The sequence below is a fragment of the Schistocerca cancellata genome, chromosome 2, assembly GCF_023864275.1.
Source record: "Schistocerca cancellata isolate TAMUIC-IGC-003103 chromosome 2, iqSchCanc2.1, whole genome shotgun sequence".
Taxonomy (NCBI): Eukaryota; Metazoa; Arthropoda; class Insecta; order Orthoptera; family Acrididae; genus Schistocerca; species Schistocerca cancellata.
The window spans coordinates 608,182,173-608,202,222 of record NC_064627.1 but is presented as its reverse complement, the minus strand read 5'-3'; the positions used below and the strand labels follow the sequence as shown (position 1 = coordinate 608,202,222).

The 20,050-nt window shown below is 45.2% G+C and overlaps 1 protein-coding gene across 1 annotated transcript in view; it reads right to left on the bottom strand.

The window, feature by feature from the left end:
• LOC126157079 (ankyrin repeat domain-containing protein 29-like) overlaps positions 1 to 20,050 on the bottom strand; it is an 84,852-nt gene that overhangs the window by 15,457 nt on the left and 49,345 nt on the right. Inside the window, exon 4 of the mRNA XM_049916351.1 lies at positions 16,786 to 17,075. Within this exon, the coding sequence (XP_049772308.1) occupies positions 16,786 to 17,075 (290 nt within the window). The remainder of the gene's footprint in view (positions 1 to 16,785; positions 17,076 to 20,050) is intronic.

The following is a 20,050-nucleotide window of genomic DNA, read 5'->3' as shown; positions in this document are numbered from 1 at the left end:
ATGCCGATCACCCTGTGAACAAATTAAGACCCTCTCCCTAAAATCTTTGTAAAAACATTTGACAGGTCACAAAACTTTAAAACATTAACCTCATTCATTTGAGTATTTCCTGAAAGAGATGGCCGATCCGCCAGCGTATGGTCTGAGTGCTGCTTCAGTCATGAAAGAGGGGGGGGGGGGGAGTGAACTCACCTGCCATCCACGAAAGAAATAGTCACACTTACATATACACTGACGGAAAAATATCGCAACACAAAAAATAATTAATACAGAGTAATGAAATTTCGGGAATATATTTAACGTATTCAAGTGGCTAACGTTGCAAGATCACAAGTTAATGTAAGTGCGAGTTAGGCGAATACGTATGTGAAACGCTGGTACATTAATAACCCTTGTAAACGTCCGAAGTGGAAGGGACGCATGCAAACGTACATGCATCGTTTGGTACAGGTGTCGGATTGTCGGTTTGCGGGATGGAGTTCCATGCCTGTTGCACTGGTCAATCAATACAGGGCCAGTTAATGCGGTTTGTGGATGGCAATGGAGTTGTCGTCCGGTGATGTCCTTCATGTGCTCATCTAGAGACGGATCTGGTGATGGAGCAGGCCAAGGTAACATGTCGACACACTGTACAGTATGTTGGGTTACAACAGCGGTATGTGGGCGAGAGTTATCCTGTTGGAAAAATTTCCTGGAGTGTTATTCACGAATGGCAACACAAAAGGTCTAATCACCAGACTGACGTACAAACCTGCCGTCGGATAACCACAAGTATGCTCCTGTTGTCATACGAAATCTCACACCAGATCATAACAGTGCGTCTAGAACACGGACAGGTTGGTTGCAAATCCTCAACTGGCCTCCTCTTAACCACCACACGGCCGTCACTGGTACAGGGGCAGAACCATCTTTCATTAGAAAACACAACAGACCTCCACCATGCCCTCCATGGTGTCAAGCGAAAGATCATTGAAGACGTTTAAGTGGCGGATCTGGGGTCGGTGGAATGCACGATACAGGGCTTCAGGCTCGGAGCTGTCTTTGAAGTAACCAGTTCTTAACAGTTCGTTGTGTCAGTTTAGTGCCAACTGCTACTCACTTTGTTGCTCCAGATGCAGTACGATGCGCCAGATCCATACGACGAACACGATGGTCTCTGCTCTCGCTGGGGACACGTGGCCATCCAGAGCCAGGTCTTCTTGCAATTGAACATTTGCGTCACCACCGCTGCCAGCAACGTGTGCAGTGGCTGCATTCTTGCCAAGTCTTTCTGTAATACTGCAGCAGGAACATCCAGCTCCTCATAGCCCTATTATAAAGCGACCTCGTTCAAACTCAATGAGGTGTTGATAATAGCATTTTTGTCGCCTCAAAGGCATTCTTAAGTAAGAGCAACTTACAACCTTCAGTCTTAAAGGTAACTCGACAGTTGCATCATGTATTTGAAGCGAACCAGATTTTTATCCTCATGGAGGCCCTTCTAGCGCCCCTCTTGTGTGACTGGCACAGAAACTGAAGAGAGATCTTTCAGATGTAGAAAAACGCTTGCCAACTTTCGTTTAAGTCGCACAACAACTCCTTGGTGTTTCAGTTCTTTTCTGTCAGAGTTGTAAGGTGTCAGGCAAATCCAACACCTATGAAAACCCTGACATGATAGCAAATCCGGCAATATGTCACATAGCTCCGAATAAATCCTGACATTAAATTAACCAAAGTAATACGATCAACGAGTGAGCAAATGGAATACCACAGATTAACACAAGAATGCCTAAATGCGTGTCATACCTTCCCACCGTGAAACAGACGCAGTTCCGAGGGGAGAAACGAGAACAGAAGCCGAGAGCAGAGCCGTGTAGGCTAGAAGACCCTATGATAAGAGCGGGGCAATGGGACACCCACATTGCCGGCTGACCACCGGGAGGTCCATCTCCAGCCCATGTTAAAAGATAGAGCCCTCCAGAAGAACAGTATAGATCTTACGATAACACTAAAAGGGCCACACCAGCTGCAAGTTTTAGCGTGAGACTATACGCGTCTCTGTTACGCAGCAAACATTAAAAACATTGCCCCACCACGAAAAGTATAACGTTACTCATTGGATAGACAGAATTTTTGTAGGCGGAGCTTACGGTTAACATTGAGACGCTGATTGGTCAGTTGATAACACAGGCAGATACCTTTTTCTTAAATCAACTTCGGTAAATAGTAGTAAGAAGAAGTTCGAGAGAGTTGCTACCGAGACGGCGAGGTGTGTGGAGCTGCGCTACCCGCCACCCCTGACGGTGCCTAACCACCGACAAGGTAATAAATGCACGCGATGCTGCGTAAGAGCGCATAAGGCTTCACTCAGAACTGCAGAAGTCTCATCTGTTACATCCCCTTTTTATGTAATACTGGCGTCGATCATCAATTAAACTTCGTGGTATTCACATTTGCTACTTGAAGTTAAAATCTGAAACGCAATGATTTTTCTGTAATACGATTATTGAGAAGCGTCATCAGCCACTGTAATTTACAACAAGTTAAATAAGTAATTAAAGGTAATTGAGGGTCACTGTAGACAATTTTTGATAGTTTTCTCTTTTATGAAACTTAATTTAAACCTAGATTATAGATGTGATATGGCATAGGTCATCCTTCGATCCATTATAGAACTTTGAAACCCATTCAGGGAATATTCGTTCACATTTTTGTTGAACGCAGTTGGTTTTTATCATCCTGTATTAAAATATTTCCTTTTATCAATAGTACAATTTATAAACAATGTTTTGTGAGTAGAATAAAAATTCTAGTGGTAAACTTAGCTGCTTTTTCGACGTTATTTTAGCAGCTAACTAAAAATAGGAAAGCCTTGAACCCCTTCCACTGAATTTAGTTAGTATTAATATTCTTTTACAGGGAGTGCAGTGGAGGTGACGCTGAAATCATTAAGTATTTGATTACATTATCGCTAGTCTCACTGAACTCTTCTGAACTCTACATGTCGTGTGTGGTCTGGCGTCTCCTTACCAGCAACAGGTCCCAGGTTCAAACTAGTGAGTTCCCTAAAAAACACGCTCAGAGCGTCGTTGCGCGAAAGTGGTAGGGAGACACGACTTAGGACAGACGCACACCACGCAGTATGTTAGAGTAGAGTATGTAGTTGCCGACTACCAATACGAGAATGTTGTTAAAAAAATATTGTGTGTGTGTGAGTGAGAGAGAGAGAGAGAGAGAGAGAGAGAGAGAGAGAGAGTGAGTGAGTGAGTGAGTGAGTGAGTGAGTGAGTGAGAGAGAGAGAGAGAGAGAGAGAGAAATAAGATTGCGAAATATGTTAGGCAGATGTATCCACCTTCTTCTCTTCTGCTCCCTAGCAATCAGCATCCCGCGAACAGGAGGGCTCTGCTTGTCACTCCGGTGTACAGTGTACAGCACTTCGTTCTGGCTGATGTGCGGCTGGGCGGGTGAAAACAGACGGTGAGCGCGGAAGCTTAAATACTGTACTTTTAGAAGGTCATAACTGCGTACTATCGGAATTATGGCCCAAATTGATTGATGGGTCCGATATCTTGCACGAGTGCTTCTTTTTCTCCTTAAATATGAAGTCCAGATTTCGACGTTTCCTTGTCAATCAGTCGCACGCGTGACGCGCAGTTCATCCATTCGTAACGACATTCACTGAAGCTCTGCTGTCATAGTCTGCCTGAAATGGTTTGTTTGCCCGATAACAAGCATAACAAACCTAAGATAAACGTCCCTCAGAGACTACTTATCATAATTACAACATTGTCTTCTTATTTCAATTGCAGTGATGGAAATCTATTGCTTTGTCATCGTTATTCAGTTATTAGATTGCCATACTCAAGGGCCATAATCTCATAACTGACAAATGCAATCGATATTAATTAATGTGCTTCAAAAAGTAGGGCCATTAACTGCAATCCAACGCGACATAATTGACGTCCAAAGAGGAAGAGTAACTGAAAATCCATCACTTCACTTCATACCTGGCAACCAGAGTTTGCGCGTTAACCTAATTGTGTAACTATGTAATACGTACATGCCCTACGTGAGGCTTGAGCAAAATATGTTACTTTAACCACAGATCACTCAACACACATTGTGCAGTTTCTTTATTTTCGGTTATCTATACTGTTTTGATACTCTTAGCATTGATCACCTGCAACATGAGTACGGCTTCTTTGAAATCAGCCAAACATTCCTTAGCTGCTGAAACTGAAGGAGCGGGCTCCTGATAAACTTATTCTGTCACACATACCTACTTTAAGAAGTTGTATAAAGTTATTCCGTAGATAAAGTTGACACTTGTCTTACGGTATTGTCCTACAAGACCCATCACGGCGGAAATGAAACATTCATTCATATCAAAAACCATCTAGATGGCACGCCAGAAAATTCTTTCCCTTTCTTCGTATTATTTGCTTGAAAACCTGCAGCTGATTTTCTTTTTTACATAGTCATGTTACAAACACACTGTGGATAACATTGTGGAAGCTACGACTGACCTCTGTTACATGGACAGAAATGTTGCAATAGAAATAACACACTTCACTTGGCTGTCACGTAATATAAGTTGCACATCGCACTAGAAGTAATTCAGTGCGTCTTGTGATGCGTATATAGCGAGGTAAAGACGACACACATTCGTATGTCGAGGTAAACAGTAAAATGCTTACCACTTGCTCCCTTAGCGAGTGGGAATTAAAATATTACAGGTAAAAGTGGTAAGAATCTCTGCCAGGCACGGTAAAGTGGTCTTTGGTAAGTATGTAGATGGTGGCCCTCTCTGATACTAAAATTGTTGCCTGTGGCCCCAAATCCGAAACTAAGCTATCTTCGCGGCGTTTTAAAAAATTTAGCCAGTTCGTCTGGCTGGAGTGATAAGACAGTTAATAAGTAATCATCATCATCGTTGTTGTTGTTGTTGTTGTTCCAGTTACCACACATAAAAAATGAAAGCTGCTAGAATGGCAGGTCAATGAAGGCGACGTTCAGGAAACTTGGGCCAGACGAATATTTCCATCCAATTAATGAATGCATATGGAATATGAAAAGGATTCTAAAGTGGTAACACGGGTTGCGTTTAAAATCTCCATCTGCACTCTGCGAGCCACCGCGTGGTGTGTACACTGTTAAACTGGTACATCGTACCAGTTTAACTCACCTCCCTTCCCCTGCCCCTTACGCCATCCACAAATTGTACGGGAATAAAGATTCTTGGCACTCCTCTCTTCTAATTTTCTAGCTTTAACATTGTCACTATGCAAGACACATGTTGGAGAAAGTGAAATGTTTTTTGACTGCAACGGGGATATGCGCTCTCGCAATGCACAGCGCCTTTGTTGTAGTTTGCAATACACGCCGCGTGACAAAAGAAGTGAAACCCCTAGAACGGGAGGAGGGAGCGAAATGAAACTTCACTGGTTGAGAGGGCACGTGCTGCTACTTCAGTGGTTACGAAACTGAATCAAATCCACAATGAACTTGGCAGCATAAGCCCGCTTGCCAGTATGATTAGGTTATAAAAGGTGTCCGACGTTAATGCTCCCCTGAGGCACTTCGGTCCACAACTGTTGTATCTCTACTTTTATTTTGGATACTGGCACTAAGATGAAGTTTACATCCGAGCTGGTCCCGCATATATTCTGTCGGGAATAAATCTGGGGATCTTTCTGGTCACAGGAGTACCTTAACATCTTGCAGACAGTTCATAGACAGATATGCCGTGTGTGGACGAGCATTGTTCTGGTGAAAAATGACAGCACAATACTGTCTCATGAGAGCCATCACATGAGAACACAGGATGTCTGTAACGTGTCACTGTCTCGTCAGCTTTGCCTCAGTCGCTCATACCAGAGGGCTTCCCTCACTATGACACCAAGCCTAACACCGCTGTGCCTCTCTGGAACACTGGAAGAAAGGGTTCTCTCACCAAGTCGCCACCATACTCACCGACCGTGGTCACCCGGGGTAGTGCAGAATCACGATTTATCACTGAACACAGTGCGACGGTACTCAACAGTCAATGCTGCCCAACCATGGCACGATTCCAAGCGCAGTCGTTTGTGTTGTCTTGATGGTAATTCCTTAATCCAGCTGCTACTAGTCACTGACAAATTGTGTGGAATGACACAATGTTGCAGTAAGCCCATTATTTGTTTTCGGATGGCAGGCGCAGATGTGACGCGGTTAAGATGTGTTTGCCGCACAATAACGTGTTTCCAGTTCACGGTGGTCAGACGCGGTCGTCCGGAACATTGACGACGAATATTCCTGCCATTACGTTCCCGTGCAGTCCTTCGTTTATACATGAGCCCACTCAAACGCCTCACAAATCTGGTTAATGCATGCTTCAGCCAGCTGGCGAAGTGTACACGCAATGAGATCCCTCTCAAACAGTCAGATGCCGAAACTTTGTCTCGCGTTAGTGTATGGCTTCTCCGTGTCCTTTTCAGGGACCACTCAAGACCTGATGCTGTTCGCACTCCTTACACAGGGTGACTTTCCGACGTGTACAAACTCCAGGGATTGCTCGATGAGAGGATACGGAACAAAAAAGTAATGAACTTACGTCCGGAAATGCATTGTTTCCAATCTAGAGACCATTTTTTCAATTATACTTTGTTACAGAGACTGCGGTTTAATGCGCGCTATACCATGCAGTCATAGTTACAGTAACCTTGATTTCCTCCAAGAGAGTGGTACTGTTCCTCATACGTCATGCCCTCACGCCCTCTCTTACCATAGTAATTGGTAATGTCGTGTCTGATTCACTTCTCTTGCTGACTCATCTTGTAGTGGATGTGATACGGCGTTGTAAACAATGGTTCCGTATTCGAATCGAGAGCTTACCGACATGGTGTTTACTTACGGAAAGGCAAATGGCAAAGGGCGCCGGGCAGCAAGGTTGTATCAGGAAACCTATCCCCACGACAACAGCTACAGGATTCAATGTTTGAAATACGTTTTTCGCCGTTTGTCTGAGACAGGCTCGTTTCAAGAAGCAGGAAATCATGAAGGTCGTACCCGAAATACTCGGACACCAGACTTGGAGGAAAATGTGATTAACACTGTGGAAGGCGTCTGCCGTGTCAGTACCAGGCAGTGGTCTCGCCAGTACAGGGTAAGCCAGACGACCGCGTGGAGTACATTCTCCATGACAATTTTTACTTCCCCTATCACTTACAGTGTGTGCAGGGGTTACTAGCGACAGACTTTCCACATCGGGAGCAGTTTTTTCATTGGTTTCTTCCTCAGGCAACTACGATTCCGGGATTTGTGTCATCCATCCTATTGACAGACGAGGTCACCTTTACGCGGTTTGGTATCTTCATCCTTCATAGGTCATCCGTGCGATATTATGCAGAACCCCGATCGTATGGTGACAGGTAATCGTCAGCATCGGTGCGGCCGGAATCTATGGGCCGGGATGATTGGCGATCGAATTTTGGGACCGGTCTTTCTTCCACGTCGCCAACAGCCGGAACTATCGGCGTTTTTTGCGGGTGACTTTGCTCCCCCTGCTGGAAGAAGTACCACTGATGATTTGAAGGGTCATGCGTCTCCTACATGATGGTGCTCCAGCCCACTTTGCCATTGACGACCGACCGCATCTCAATCGTGTCTTTCCTGGTCGATGGATTGGATGAGGGGGTTCAGTTGCATGGCTTGCTCGTTCACCGGATCTCAACCTTTGCTATTTATGGTTATGGGGCCATCTCGAAAGTATGGTGTATTCAGAGCCATTCCAGATGTGGAGACACATGAGCAGCCTATTCAAGCTGCCTCTGACACTGTTCGCATGCAGCCTGGCGGATGTACACGTGCTATGGCGCGCACACCCTTGCGTTGAGGCACATGGGGACCATTTTTAACGTACACTGCATCTGTCTCTGCGTGGTACAGTCTCTGCAACAAGGTATGACTGAATAAATGGCCTCTAGCATGGAAACCATGCATTTCGGGAGTTAAGTTCATTATACCTTTTTTGTCCTGTATCCTCTCATCGATCAATCCTTAGAGTTTGCACACGGTGGAGAAAATCATCCTGTATACCCTAACAGGCCCTTTAAAAACACTGAACATTAAAAACCTTAATGCACTCTGCTGACCATTCTATCGGTCACAGAGAATTGCAACTCTAATCATTTACATTACCGCCGATGGAGCGTATCTTATGTTACAGTGACTCCGCCCATGTCTTACAGATGCTTCACTTTTCTCTCAGACAGTATATTTAACATTTCTGTGACCTACACACATGGACTAAATAAATGCGTGATGAAGTGCGAAGCTGTTCTCTCTCTCTCTCTCTCTCTCTCTCTCTCTCTCTCTCTCTCTCTAATCGTACCCTCCACCTCCACCTCCCCCCCCCCCCCCCACAACGAGATGTGAGGGGATGTCGTCGCAAATATTAATTATATCATTTCAGTCGACACATAAGGAAAAATGTGTCAATAGTGAGAGGCTGATGCAGTGAAGTTTTGATACCGTGTAGTATGAGGGCGTCCTCTACGGACTTCTATTCCTCCGTCCTCGTGTCACACGTCCAACTACTCCAGTCATACCTGCAGGGGCAATCCTTCCATGTGGCACTGGATCAGGACTGTCTGCACGTCGTCACATCCGAACAGGTGTCCCACAGGGATCTTTACTAAGCCCAGCGTTATATGTCCTCTTCACGAGTGACATGCCCCTGGCCAGAACAGCTCAGCTGGAGCTATATGCCAGTATATAAAACTCCGGAGTAAGGGCAGTAGCCCCTGAATGCTTCAATGACAACTGCAACGAGTATAGGACGAATTCACCGCCTAGGCCACCACAGACTATTTGGTTTACTACCCAGGTCAAAATAGAGGCCATCCTCTTTACTCACTGCTCTGTCCTAATCGCCGTACGCCAACTTGACGTCCATAGTACACCAGGACCGTGGATAAAGATGATCAGGTACATGGGCGCCACGTTAGACGCCTGTCTCGTTTGGTGCATCACGTCTGTGACATTCGCTGGTGGGCTATGGCATGCTCGTGGCAACTTTACCCAATTCTCAATCTAAGGTGAACAGCGCCACTAGGCATAAGTCTCGTCATTGACACAATGATCCTGCAGCCATTCATTTGTTATGTAACTGTAGTTTCGTGCAATGTCGTATAACATTTCGCCAGTCAGCACCAGTGTCCTAAATTGGCTTTTTAGGCTGGCACAACACTTACCACCAAACTATTCCTACCTGTACCTATGTGATAACTGGAGCACAATGTTATGGGCCTTATTCGAGAGATCAGACGACTCCCAGAACAACTGCATGCGAGTGTTGGGCCGTAAAAATCACAGGCACATCAATATACCGAGGGGTAGCGAGACTGGCCCACATCAAGGGAACATACAGAGAGGGTGTGGGGCTCAAAAACTTAAATTTATCGCGAGAGGTATGCGAGTTCTCCTACTCTACTTCTGCTTATGAGGAGTTTCGTTTGGTCCGCAACTGAAGAAACACTGTTGTCACTGTGTAATTTCTTGCTAGTAGCGTACTGCCGAATAGACGTTTATCGCTAATATGGGGTATGTGGTAACAGAGCGCTTGGTTTAACAGAGCACTTGGTTCACACAGTTGTCAGTTACACAACTCACTCATGTACAACAAAAGACCACTCGCTTCTACTTCGCTATGGTATTATAGATATCAATGATTGGCGAGCGGGTGCAGAAGCAAATATGCTATTTCACCGACGGCTTGTGATTCTTACCAATTTCTGCTGACTAAGAGCTGCGGTGAGATAAATGCACTGACAGCGAGCAAGAAATTTATTTGCCTATCAAATCTGTTATTTGTGACGAATCATGCTAATAGCAGTGTAAATAGGTGCCATATACACTGATACATTGTATATTTTATTCTCAAAACTTTTAAAGCAAGGTTATGGAATTCATAATTTATTTGCTTTGATACATTCAATTTTTATGCAGTTTTTTCACCAGTATAGTGATTTAAGGAATATCTCTCAGTGATTTATGTTGATTAAACCCACTTATCAAGTTATAAAATCCGAGAAACCTCCACAGCTTTGCCACCTGCGAGAGGTGCAGGATCGCTGTAGTATATCTGTGCAGCGATACCCACTGCATGCATATAGCATAAGCAAGTATAGGGTAGAACGAAAGAAAACTAAGAGAACCAAAATGACAGCCACGCATGAAGTGAAAGAAAGAATGACCAGAAGATGGGAGGAACGGGCAAAAGGTGTGCCCTGCATTTTACTCTTGGAAAAAGTAACCCAGAAAATAGCGCTAGGCTGGATCGGCTAGCTGACTGCTGCGAGACTAACTTCGCGAAGCCGCCGCGCGAGAGCATAGTGTAGTGGTTCCCAACATTTCTTAGACCATTTCCCCTAAGTGTAATCAGACATTAGCTTGTACCCCCACCTTCCCCCATCTCCTCCTGCCGCATGTCAACCACCTCCCCCCACACCCCCACATTATCGCCAATTTTAGTACCTAACTAATCTGTAGAATGAAAGACTTTTCTTGGATCACTTATTTTTAAAGTGATGAAAGATGTGAAAGATCAATGATATTTAATGTGTGTGCCTCTTAGAATTGTAGTGTCGCGGAATAGTAAAGAGTTGGAAACATGGAATATTGTCAAAGTTTCGTTGCCTATGCCGAGAGCCAGAGACAGTAAGTTAGCGAAGAGGTAAGAGGGTTGCGCGTGTATCGGAATGTGTCGTCACACAGGGGCAATGGCTTGGTTACACACAACAGGCGAGAGAGAATTGCTTAGCACGCGGGTTTGTGTTAGACGGAGACTTTCGTAGAGTGTAAGACAGAGGTATAGCGTCAGCTGTACTGCATTTCACAACTTCGCGTAAATCTGTCGTAAAAACACGTAACTCAGTCGCAAGAACACCTAAGGGGCGAGTACGACAGATGAATCAGCAGTATAAGTGGAACGAATGCGTTCATTACAAACGAGCATGACGTCAGGACGTCGCTCGTGCTTCCTTTAAATACGCCAGCTTTGATAGCAACGAGGCACTCGCAGTTAGACTTGCAGTTAGTGTGTACTGGGTCGCTGAGTAGCGCTCAGCTCGGTGATCGACATGTTAATCTTTATTTAGGAGATGTTGCAGTAAGGGCGGCCCATCCAGCAGCAGACGTGAGGGGACAGTACCAGCTCTGGTCCTCTCTTCTGCCGCTGTCAATCATCAACCCAGGATTAGCAGACATCGCGGCAGACTCGCTAGCCGCCAATGCTGACCACATCAGTGAGCCGTCGTTGAGATCGTGCGGGGCCTAGGCCCTGTGCATCTGCCGTCACAACCGGGTGAGCCGACAACGCTGGGGGATTGCAGCCCGTTCCGCCTGTCCGCTGCGGACGAGCCACCAGGAGGAGCAGGGAAGAAGACGGGGTGGGATAGAGTACACTCCGCACTACGAGAACGCCTCTCATGCCGAAAGCGCCGGGACTCCAACCCGGACCCTCCTACATGCAGCGGCCTGCTGTCCGCAACCGGGCGCCACCAGCCACGCGCGGCCGAAGTAAGGGCATTCCACGCTACGTCACAGCACACGGCGCTGCGCTAGCAAGACTGGTGGGGCCCGGAGCTGGTGTCATCGCTACGAGTCAGCGAGGACTCGGCGAAGGTTGTTGATATCACCAAGCTCAGCTAGCCTGTGTTACGCGAGCCACATTGTACTCGGCAGGAATAAAGGTGTTAAGAATTAATAATGTTTCTTTGGCGCTTCTGATGCGTCCACAGTCATTTCCTAGCCTCCTGACAACTGGAGAGGTCACCGCTCGGCTTCCAGCCCACTGTAGGCGACCGGAACCACCGGGGCGCCTACAGAATGAACGATGAAAGCAATTTTGGGTCCATCACAAGTGGTACTCGCAAGTCTTCCTCAGATAAGAAAGCTGAGTAACCACAGTGAGGGTAGATACTGACTACAAAACATACTTCCCCTGTGTTACTCCTCTCCATTGTGGCAATTTCTTGAACCACATCCTGCAATCCCATAAAAATCAAAAAGTTCAGGTGTATGCACGGTAATTACTGTTTGTGAATTACTTTATTGCTGGACCACTTGCTTCTGAACTGGCACAAATTGGACGACTTCAGATTGTTAATGCTTTGTGTCTAACCAGTCTAATAATAATAATAATAATAATAATAATAATAATAATAATAATATGAACAAGTTTATGTAATTACTGCTGTGTCATGCTGTCAATTAATTCATTTATCTGTTTCGAAGCGAGTAATGAAGCATTTTCTGGACGACTGCAGATACTATCTGTAACTTGAGGAAGACATTTTTTGAGATATATAGCATTTGTTATGTACAGGGTGACAATTATTGAACTATATGAAAAAAAACGTAAATTAGTTACAAACTCCGGCGTGCACACACTTTATTCAACATGCAAACGTCACTACAGATATTCGGGTTTAGGCCTGTAAAACATGCTCGAGATGCCAGCCATCATTGGCGATGATGTGCTGCATGCGAATAACGAAATACTGTATGATCCGCTAAAGTGTCAGAATATCGACGCTGTCTAAGACCTCCTCAATGGCTATTTTCAACTCAGCAATGATTTAGGGTTTATTGCAGTACACCTTGTGTTTAGTATAGCTCCACAAAAAGGAGTCACATGTGATTAGATCCGGAGAATATTGCGGCCAATCGAGCCCCATGCCATAACCTCTGGGTACCTCAGATCCAGAATGCCGCCCCCATAGTGCTCCTCCAGAACATCAAACGCTCTCCTGCTTCGATGGAGAAGAGCTCCATCGTGCACGAACCACATCTAATCGAAATCTGGGTCACTTGGGTTAACTGGGATGAAATCAGCTTCCAAAACATTCACGTACCGTTCGGTAGTCACCGTGCCATCAAGGAATATCGCGCTAATGGTTCCGCGACGAACATTGCAACCCACACAGTCACCCGTTGAGGGTGAAGAGACTTCTGATCGCGAAAAGCGCATTCTCAATCCACCAAATGGGAGAATTTTGCTTACTGACGAACTCATCGAAACGAACGTGGGCTTCGTCACTAAACCAAACCATACTAATTACCATAATGCCTCTCGGCCAACCGTACAGTTTGAAGGACGTAACGCAAACCGTTCTGGAGTTACGACGATTGTATTCCATATAACTCAATAAATGTCACCCTGTTTATGTCTCACTTTTATCATCAAAAATGTACGGGTAAAGAATAACGTATGTTTTTATTGGGTGGACTGTATGAAGAAGCTGTAACCACCAGATTAACGCTACTAACGGAGAAAAAGTAATTATTAGTAACTTACAGACAAGCGCCAAAGAAACTGGTATAGACATGCGTATTCAAATACAGAGATATGTAAACAGTCAGAATACGGCGCTGCCTTCGGCACCGCCTGTATAAGACAAGTGTCTTGCGCAGCTGTTAGATCGGTTACTGCTGCTAAAGTGGCAGGTTAGCAAGATTTGAGTTTGATCGTGATGTTACACACTGCGCACGAGCGACGGGACACAGCATCCTCCCAGGTAGCGATGAAGTGGTGATTTTCCCGTACGACCATTTCACGAGTGAACCATGAATATCAGGAATCCGGTAAAACGTTAAATCTCCAACATCGGTGCAACAGGAAAAAGATCCTGCAAGAACGGGAACAACGACGACTAAATAGAATCGTTCAACGTGACAGAAGTGCAACCCTTCCGCAAATTGCTGCAGATTTCAATGCTGGACCATCAAGAAGTGTCAGCGTGGGAACCATTGAACAAACATCATCGATATGACTTTTGGAGCCGAAGAGCCACTCGTACACCATTGACGACTGCACGACGTACGCCTAGTCTGAGCCTGTTAACACCGAAATTGGACTGTTGATGACTGGAAACATGTTGCCTGGTCGGACGAGCCTCGTTTCAAGTTGTATCGAGTGCTTGGATGTGTACGGGTATGGAGACAATCTCAATAATCTATGTACCCTGCATGTCAGCAGGGTATGTTAAAGTTGGTGGAGGCTCTAATCTACATCTACATGGATACTCTGCAAATCACATTTAAGTGCCTGCCAGAAGGTTCATCGAAGCACCTTCACAATTCTCTATTATTCCAATCTCGTATAGCGCGCGGAAAGAATGAACGCCTATATCTTTCCGTGTGAACTTCGAATTCCGTTATTTTATCGTGGTGATCGTTCTTCCCTATGTAGGTCGGTGTCAAAGTATTTTCGCATCGGAGGAGAAAGCTGGTGATTGGAATTTCATGAAGATTCCGTCGCAACGGAAAACGCCTCTTAACTATTTCCAGCCCAAATTCTGTATCATTTCTGTGACACTCTCTCCCATATTTCGCGATAGTACAAAATGTGCTGACGTTTTTTGAACTTTTTCGATGTACTCCGTCAGTTGTATCTGGCAAGGATCCCAAACCGCGCAGCAGTATTCTAAAAGAGGACGAACAAGCGTAGTGTAGGCAGTGTCCGTAGTAGGTCTGTTACATTTTCTAAGTGTTCAACCAATCCCTTTGGTTAGCCTTCCCACAACATTTTGTGTGTGTTCCTTCCAATTTAAGTTGTTCGTTATTGTAATACCTAGGTATTTGGTTGAATTTACGGCTTTTAGATTAGACTTATTTATCGTATAACCGAAGTTTAACGAGTTCCTTTTAGCACTCATGTGGGTGACCTCACACTTTTCGTTATTCAGGGTCAACTGCCATTTTCGCACCATTTAGGTATTGTTTCTAAATCGTTTTGCAGTTTGTTTTGATGATCTGATGACTTTATTAGTCGATAAACGACAGCGTCATCTGCAAACAACCGAAGACTGCTGTTCAGATTGTCTCCCAAATCGTTTATATAGATAATGATCAGCAGAGGGCCTGTAAACTACCTTGGGGAACGACAGAAATCACTTCTGTTTTACGCGATGACTTTCAGTCAGTTACTAGGAACTGTGACTTCTGTTACAGGAAATCACAAATCCAGTCATAACTGAGACGATATTCCACAAGCACGCAATTTCAATACGAGCCGCTAGTTTGGTAGAGTGTCAAAAGCCTTCTGGGAATCCAGAAATACCGAATCGATCTGAAATCCCTTGTCAATAGCACTCAACACTTCATGTGAATAAGGAGCTAGTTGTGTTTCACAGGAACGATGTTTTCTAATGGTGTGTGCAGTTGCGGTGATATGGGACCCCTGATACATCTCGATACGACTCTGACAGGTGAGAAGCACGTAAGCATCCTGTCTGATGACTTGCATCCAATCATGTCCATCGTGCATTCTGACGGACTTGGGCAATTCAAACAGGACAATGCGACACCCCAACACGTCCAGAATTACTACAGAGTGGCTCCAGGAGCACTCTTCTGGGCTTGGACACTTCTGCTGGCCACCAGACTCCCCAGACAAGAATATTACTGAGCGTATCAGGGATACCTTGCAATGTGCTGTTCAGAAGATATCTCCACCCTGTCGTGCTCTTTACGGATTTATGGACAGCGCTGCAAGGTTCATGGTGTCAATTTCCTCCAGCACTACTGCAGACATTAGTCGAGTCAATGCCACGTCGTGTTGCAGCACTTCTGCATGCTCGCGAGGGCCCTACATGATAAGCATTTGTATCAGTTTCTTTGGCGCTTCATATGAACATTATTGGAATGTTACAAAATTTTGATAATATTAATGATCTTTAGAAAATAATTTAGTTTTGTCACGAACAGAATAGAATCATTTAGTTTTACCCATCACGGAGTAATTCCCCCCAGGTGGGGAGAGCGAGTGTTCATCGGAGGTGAGGGTATCATCTGGAGTGTCCCAGGGAAGTGTGGTAGGTCCGCTGTTGATTTCTATCTACATAAATGATCTTTTGGATAGGGTGGATAGCAATGTGCGGCTGTTTGGTGATGATGCTGTGGTGTACGGGAAGGTGTCGTCGTTGATTGACTGTAGGAGGATACAAGATGACTTGGACAGGATTTGTGATTGGTGTAAAGAATGGCGGATAACTCTAAATATAGATAAATGTAAATTAATGCAGATCAATAGGAAAAAGAATCCTGTAACGTTTGAATACTCCATTAGTAGCGTAGCGCTTGACACAGTAACGTCGATTAAATATTTGGGCGTAACATTGCAGAGCGATATGAAGTGGGACAGGCATGTAATGGCAGTTGTGGGGAAGGCGGATAGTCGTCTTCAGTTCATTGGTAGAATTTTGGGAAGATGTGGTTCATCTGTGAAGGAGACTGCTTATAAAACACTAATACGACCTATTCTTGAGTACTGCTCGAGCGTTTGGGGTCCCTATCAGGTCGGATTGAGGGGGGACATAGAAGCAATTCAGAGGCGGGCTGCTAGATTTGTTACTGGTAGGTTTGATCATCACGCGAGTGTTACGGAAATGCTTCAGGAACTTTGGTGGGAGTCTCTAGAGGAAAGGAGGCGTTCTTTTCGTGAATCTCTGCTGAGGAAATTTAGAGAACCAGCATTTGAGGCTGAGTGCAGTACAATGTTTCTGCCTCCAACTTACATTTCGCGGAAAGACCGCAAAGATAAGAGAGATTAGGGCTCGTACAGAGGCATATAGGCAGTCATTTTTCCCTCGTTCTGTTTGGGAGTGGAACAGGGAGAGAAGATGCTAGTTGTGGTACGAGGTACCCTCCGCTACGTACCGTATGGTGGATTGCGGAGTATGTATGTAGATGTAAAAGCACTGGCGTAGTGTAAGCTGACTTTTAAGAGGGGGACGTGAGTGTCGCGGCCGATGGCGAACGTACCTTCCTGCGCGGCGATGTGCAGCGCGGTGTTGCCGCCGGTGTTGCGCAGCGAGGCGCGGGCGCCGTGGCGCAGCAGCACCTCGACCACCTGGTGGTGTCCGCGCTGCGCCGCCATGTAGAGCGGCGAGAAGCCGGCGGCGTCGCGGCGGTCGAGCAGCGCGCCGTGCCTGGCCAGCAGCCGCGCGCACTCCGCGTGGCCCGCCTGCGCCGACAGGTGCAGCGCCGAAGACCCGCCGGGCGCCGTCAGCGCGTCCGCGTCCGCGCCGCGGCTCAGCAGCGCGTCCACGCATCTGCAGCAAAGGACCAGCTGTCTTCAGGAGGAGGGTGTGAGGCACCCGCTTCAGCCCTAGACAGCGCTGGCTCGCGCTAATTTTGTACGATCGGTCCCTCTACATCTACACCCTGCACACCACCGTACTGTGATGCTGCAGTCTCGGAATATGCACCTCCGACATATCTGCGCTGCTTCCGGGTCGTTCATAGCAAGATTTTACAAATCGTACGCAGTGCTCCACGGTACACGCCCACTGTGGACACGCGCGATGAATTTCACCTCGAGACCATCCTTGGAGGTATCCTAGAAACCAAACAAACGACTGTTCACGAACTCGACACATTCGAATAACGCCTTCATCCTCAACGTGGGAAATTACTGTCACAACCCCACAGTTGCCAAAGACGCTCATTAGCAGGCGAAACTGATCCTCTGTGGCAAGTTCAAACTTAAAAAACACACAGAACACTAGGTCGGTGAAACCCTGCACCTGCCAGCCGCGGTGGCCGAGCGGTTCTAGGCGCTTTAGTCCGGAACCGCGTGACTGCTACGGTCGCAGGTTCGAATCGTGCCTCGGGCATGGATGTGTGTGATGTCCTTAGGTTAGTTACGTTTAAGTAGTCCTAAGTCTAGGGGACTGATGACCTCAGCAGTTAAGTCCCATAGTGCTCAGAGCCATTTGAACCGTTTGAACCCTGCACCTGGCTTTGTCAGCTACATTTAAACACCCGGACGAGTGTGTGCCACAGGAATGGTGGTAAGAAGTATCACAAACAAATCACACACAACATTTTGCACTGAGCGCCTCATTTTATAATCAAACTAGCTTAGCGCCCCCTGCTGCACTCCCGTACACTGTATGCAGCTTTTTTTTCTTTACTCGAACTTGTGTATTGCTAAGACATTCCTCATGTATACATCCACACACTATAAAAGAGTAAATGGCCCTTTACCTGTCTGCCAGTCTTCGCATAATTAAAATCTTCCAACGGATTTAATTTAATTTCATATAGCGATTTGAAAGAGAGAGAAATCGTTTAACTGGTTCTATAGTTATTATCGCCAGTTTTACACCCGGTACTAAATTCTCTTATCTCAGACTGATATTCCTGTACATTGAATAGCGTTTAAAAATGCTACCTATTTTATCATCAATAATTATTAGTCTGCGTAGCAATTACAAAAAATAATGTAGTATACATATTAGGTCTGCTGGAAAGTTAATGTATTAAAGATCCATCTCTTTTTATATGCAGTTCTTACGAAGCCGACGTCTCGCGGTGACTTAAGTAGCTGTCCTTAATTTAGTTCACGAGCTGCAAGAGCTAAACTTTTCACACTAATTAAGGCCATAAAAGCATGGTGTTTTCCGAACGTACTTCTCACCAAAAAGCGATTCTGATTTCATAGTGAAATATTTACATTAAACTGTTCATCCCTGTTTCACCGCCGGCCGGGGTGTCGGAGCGGTTCTAGGCGCTACAGTCTGGAACCGCGCGACCGCTACGGTCGCAGGTTCGAATCCTGCTTTGGGCATGGATGTGTGTGGTGTCCATAAGTTAGTTAGCTTTAAGTAGTTCTAAGTTCTAGGGGACTGATGACCTCCGAAGTAAAGTCCCATACTGCTCAGAGCCATTTTTGAACCTGTTTCACCCTTTCAGGGGTTGAATTACCCAAACAACTCTAACACGTATTTTTTATTTCTACACGAGAGGTCAAATACCATTTTCACTCACATAGCTTCAAGATCGCTTTAGTAGTTCTTTAACAATGATTTATTTAAAAAAACTTTCATCCACTACTTCACTCCCTTAGGGATTGAATTAATTTCTGGCCGAGAAACCAAATACCAATTTTCGTAGTTTTAGCTTCAGAATTGCTTTAATAGCAATATATTTTCAGAAAAACCTTTTCCTTAGGGGTAGAATTAAAAAAAAAATGCCTTCTTAACCCTCCGTTACTCGCGCAAAAATTCGTGACATGGTCACTCGCGTGGATGACAGGTGTCATCCACAAAGCAAGCGGTCTATTTGTATACTTTGAATGGTTTTTATGAACGATTTTTTATTAAACCTAAATACAATACATTTAATATTCGTACACAGTATATTATATTCTAACGTTTGAAACAGTTCGACCATTCGAAGAACAATATCTTCCGGTGAATTTCTGGCATTACATGGTCCCCTCTGGTTGCTTACCAACGTACGGTTCTAAATTTAAACTGTAAGCTGTTTTTACATCAACCAAAGCAAACACTTTTAACCCATACTTTGCTGATTTGCTAGGGATATGTTGCCTGCATGGAATGGGCAGTTTCCTCTACATGCCAGAAGCTGTTCGTCAACAGTAAGATATTCACTACGTGAAAATTTTTTTTGGCAATTGTTCGTGAATAGTTCAAGTACCTCTCTGATAGGAGCCAACTTGTCAAATGGCTCTGAGCACTATGGGACTTAACATATATGGTCATCAGTCCCCTAGAACTTAGAACTACTTAAACCTAACTAACCAAAGGACATCACACAACATCCAGTCATCACGAGGCCTGACCCCGCCGGGAATTGAACCCGGGAACCCGGGCGCGGGAAGCGAGAACGCTATCGCAAGACCACGAGCTGCGGACAGCCAACTCTTCGGTCTCTCTGCGAACACCTCTATCACGGATATTATCAAACCTAAGACATCTCAATAGAAATCTTAATCGGTTTTCACTTATGCATAAACAACATGATTGAAGTCCGTTTCCCTTTGAGTTATCCCACAATTTCGATATACTCTTCCTAGAACATCTCAAAGATCTACACAGATATAACAAACCAATGAAAGCTCTGATCTCTATGCATCTGTTTCTTTAGCATCCCTTTCCCTAGAAAAGTTGCCACGAACTTCACTGATGGGTATATTAGTGCTTGTTGCGATAACGCTTATTATGTTTTCATCCAAGAACTAATTCCGTATTTCTATTTCTGTCTTTTTTTTATACGAGCT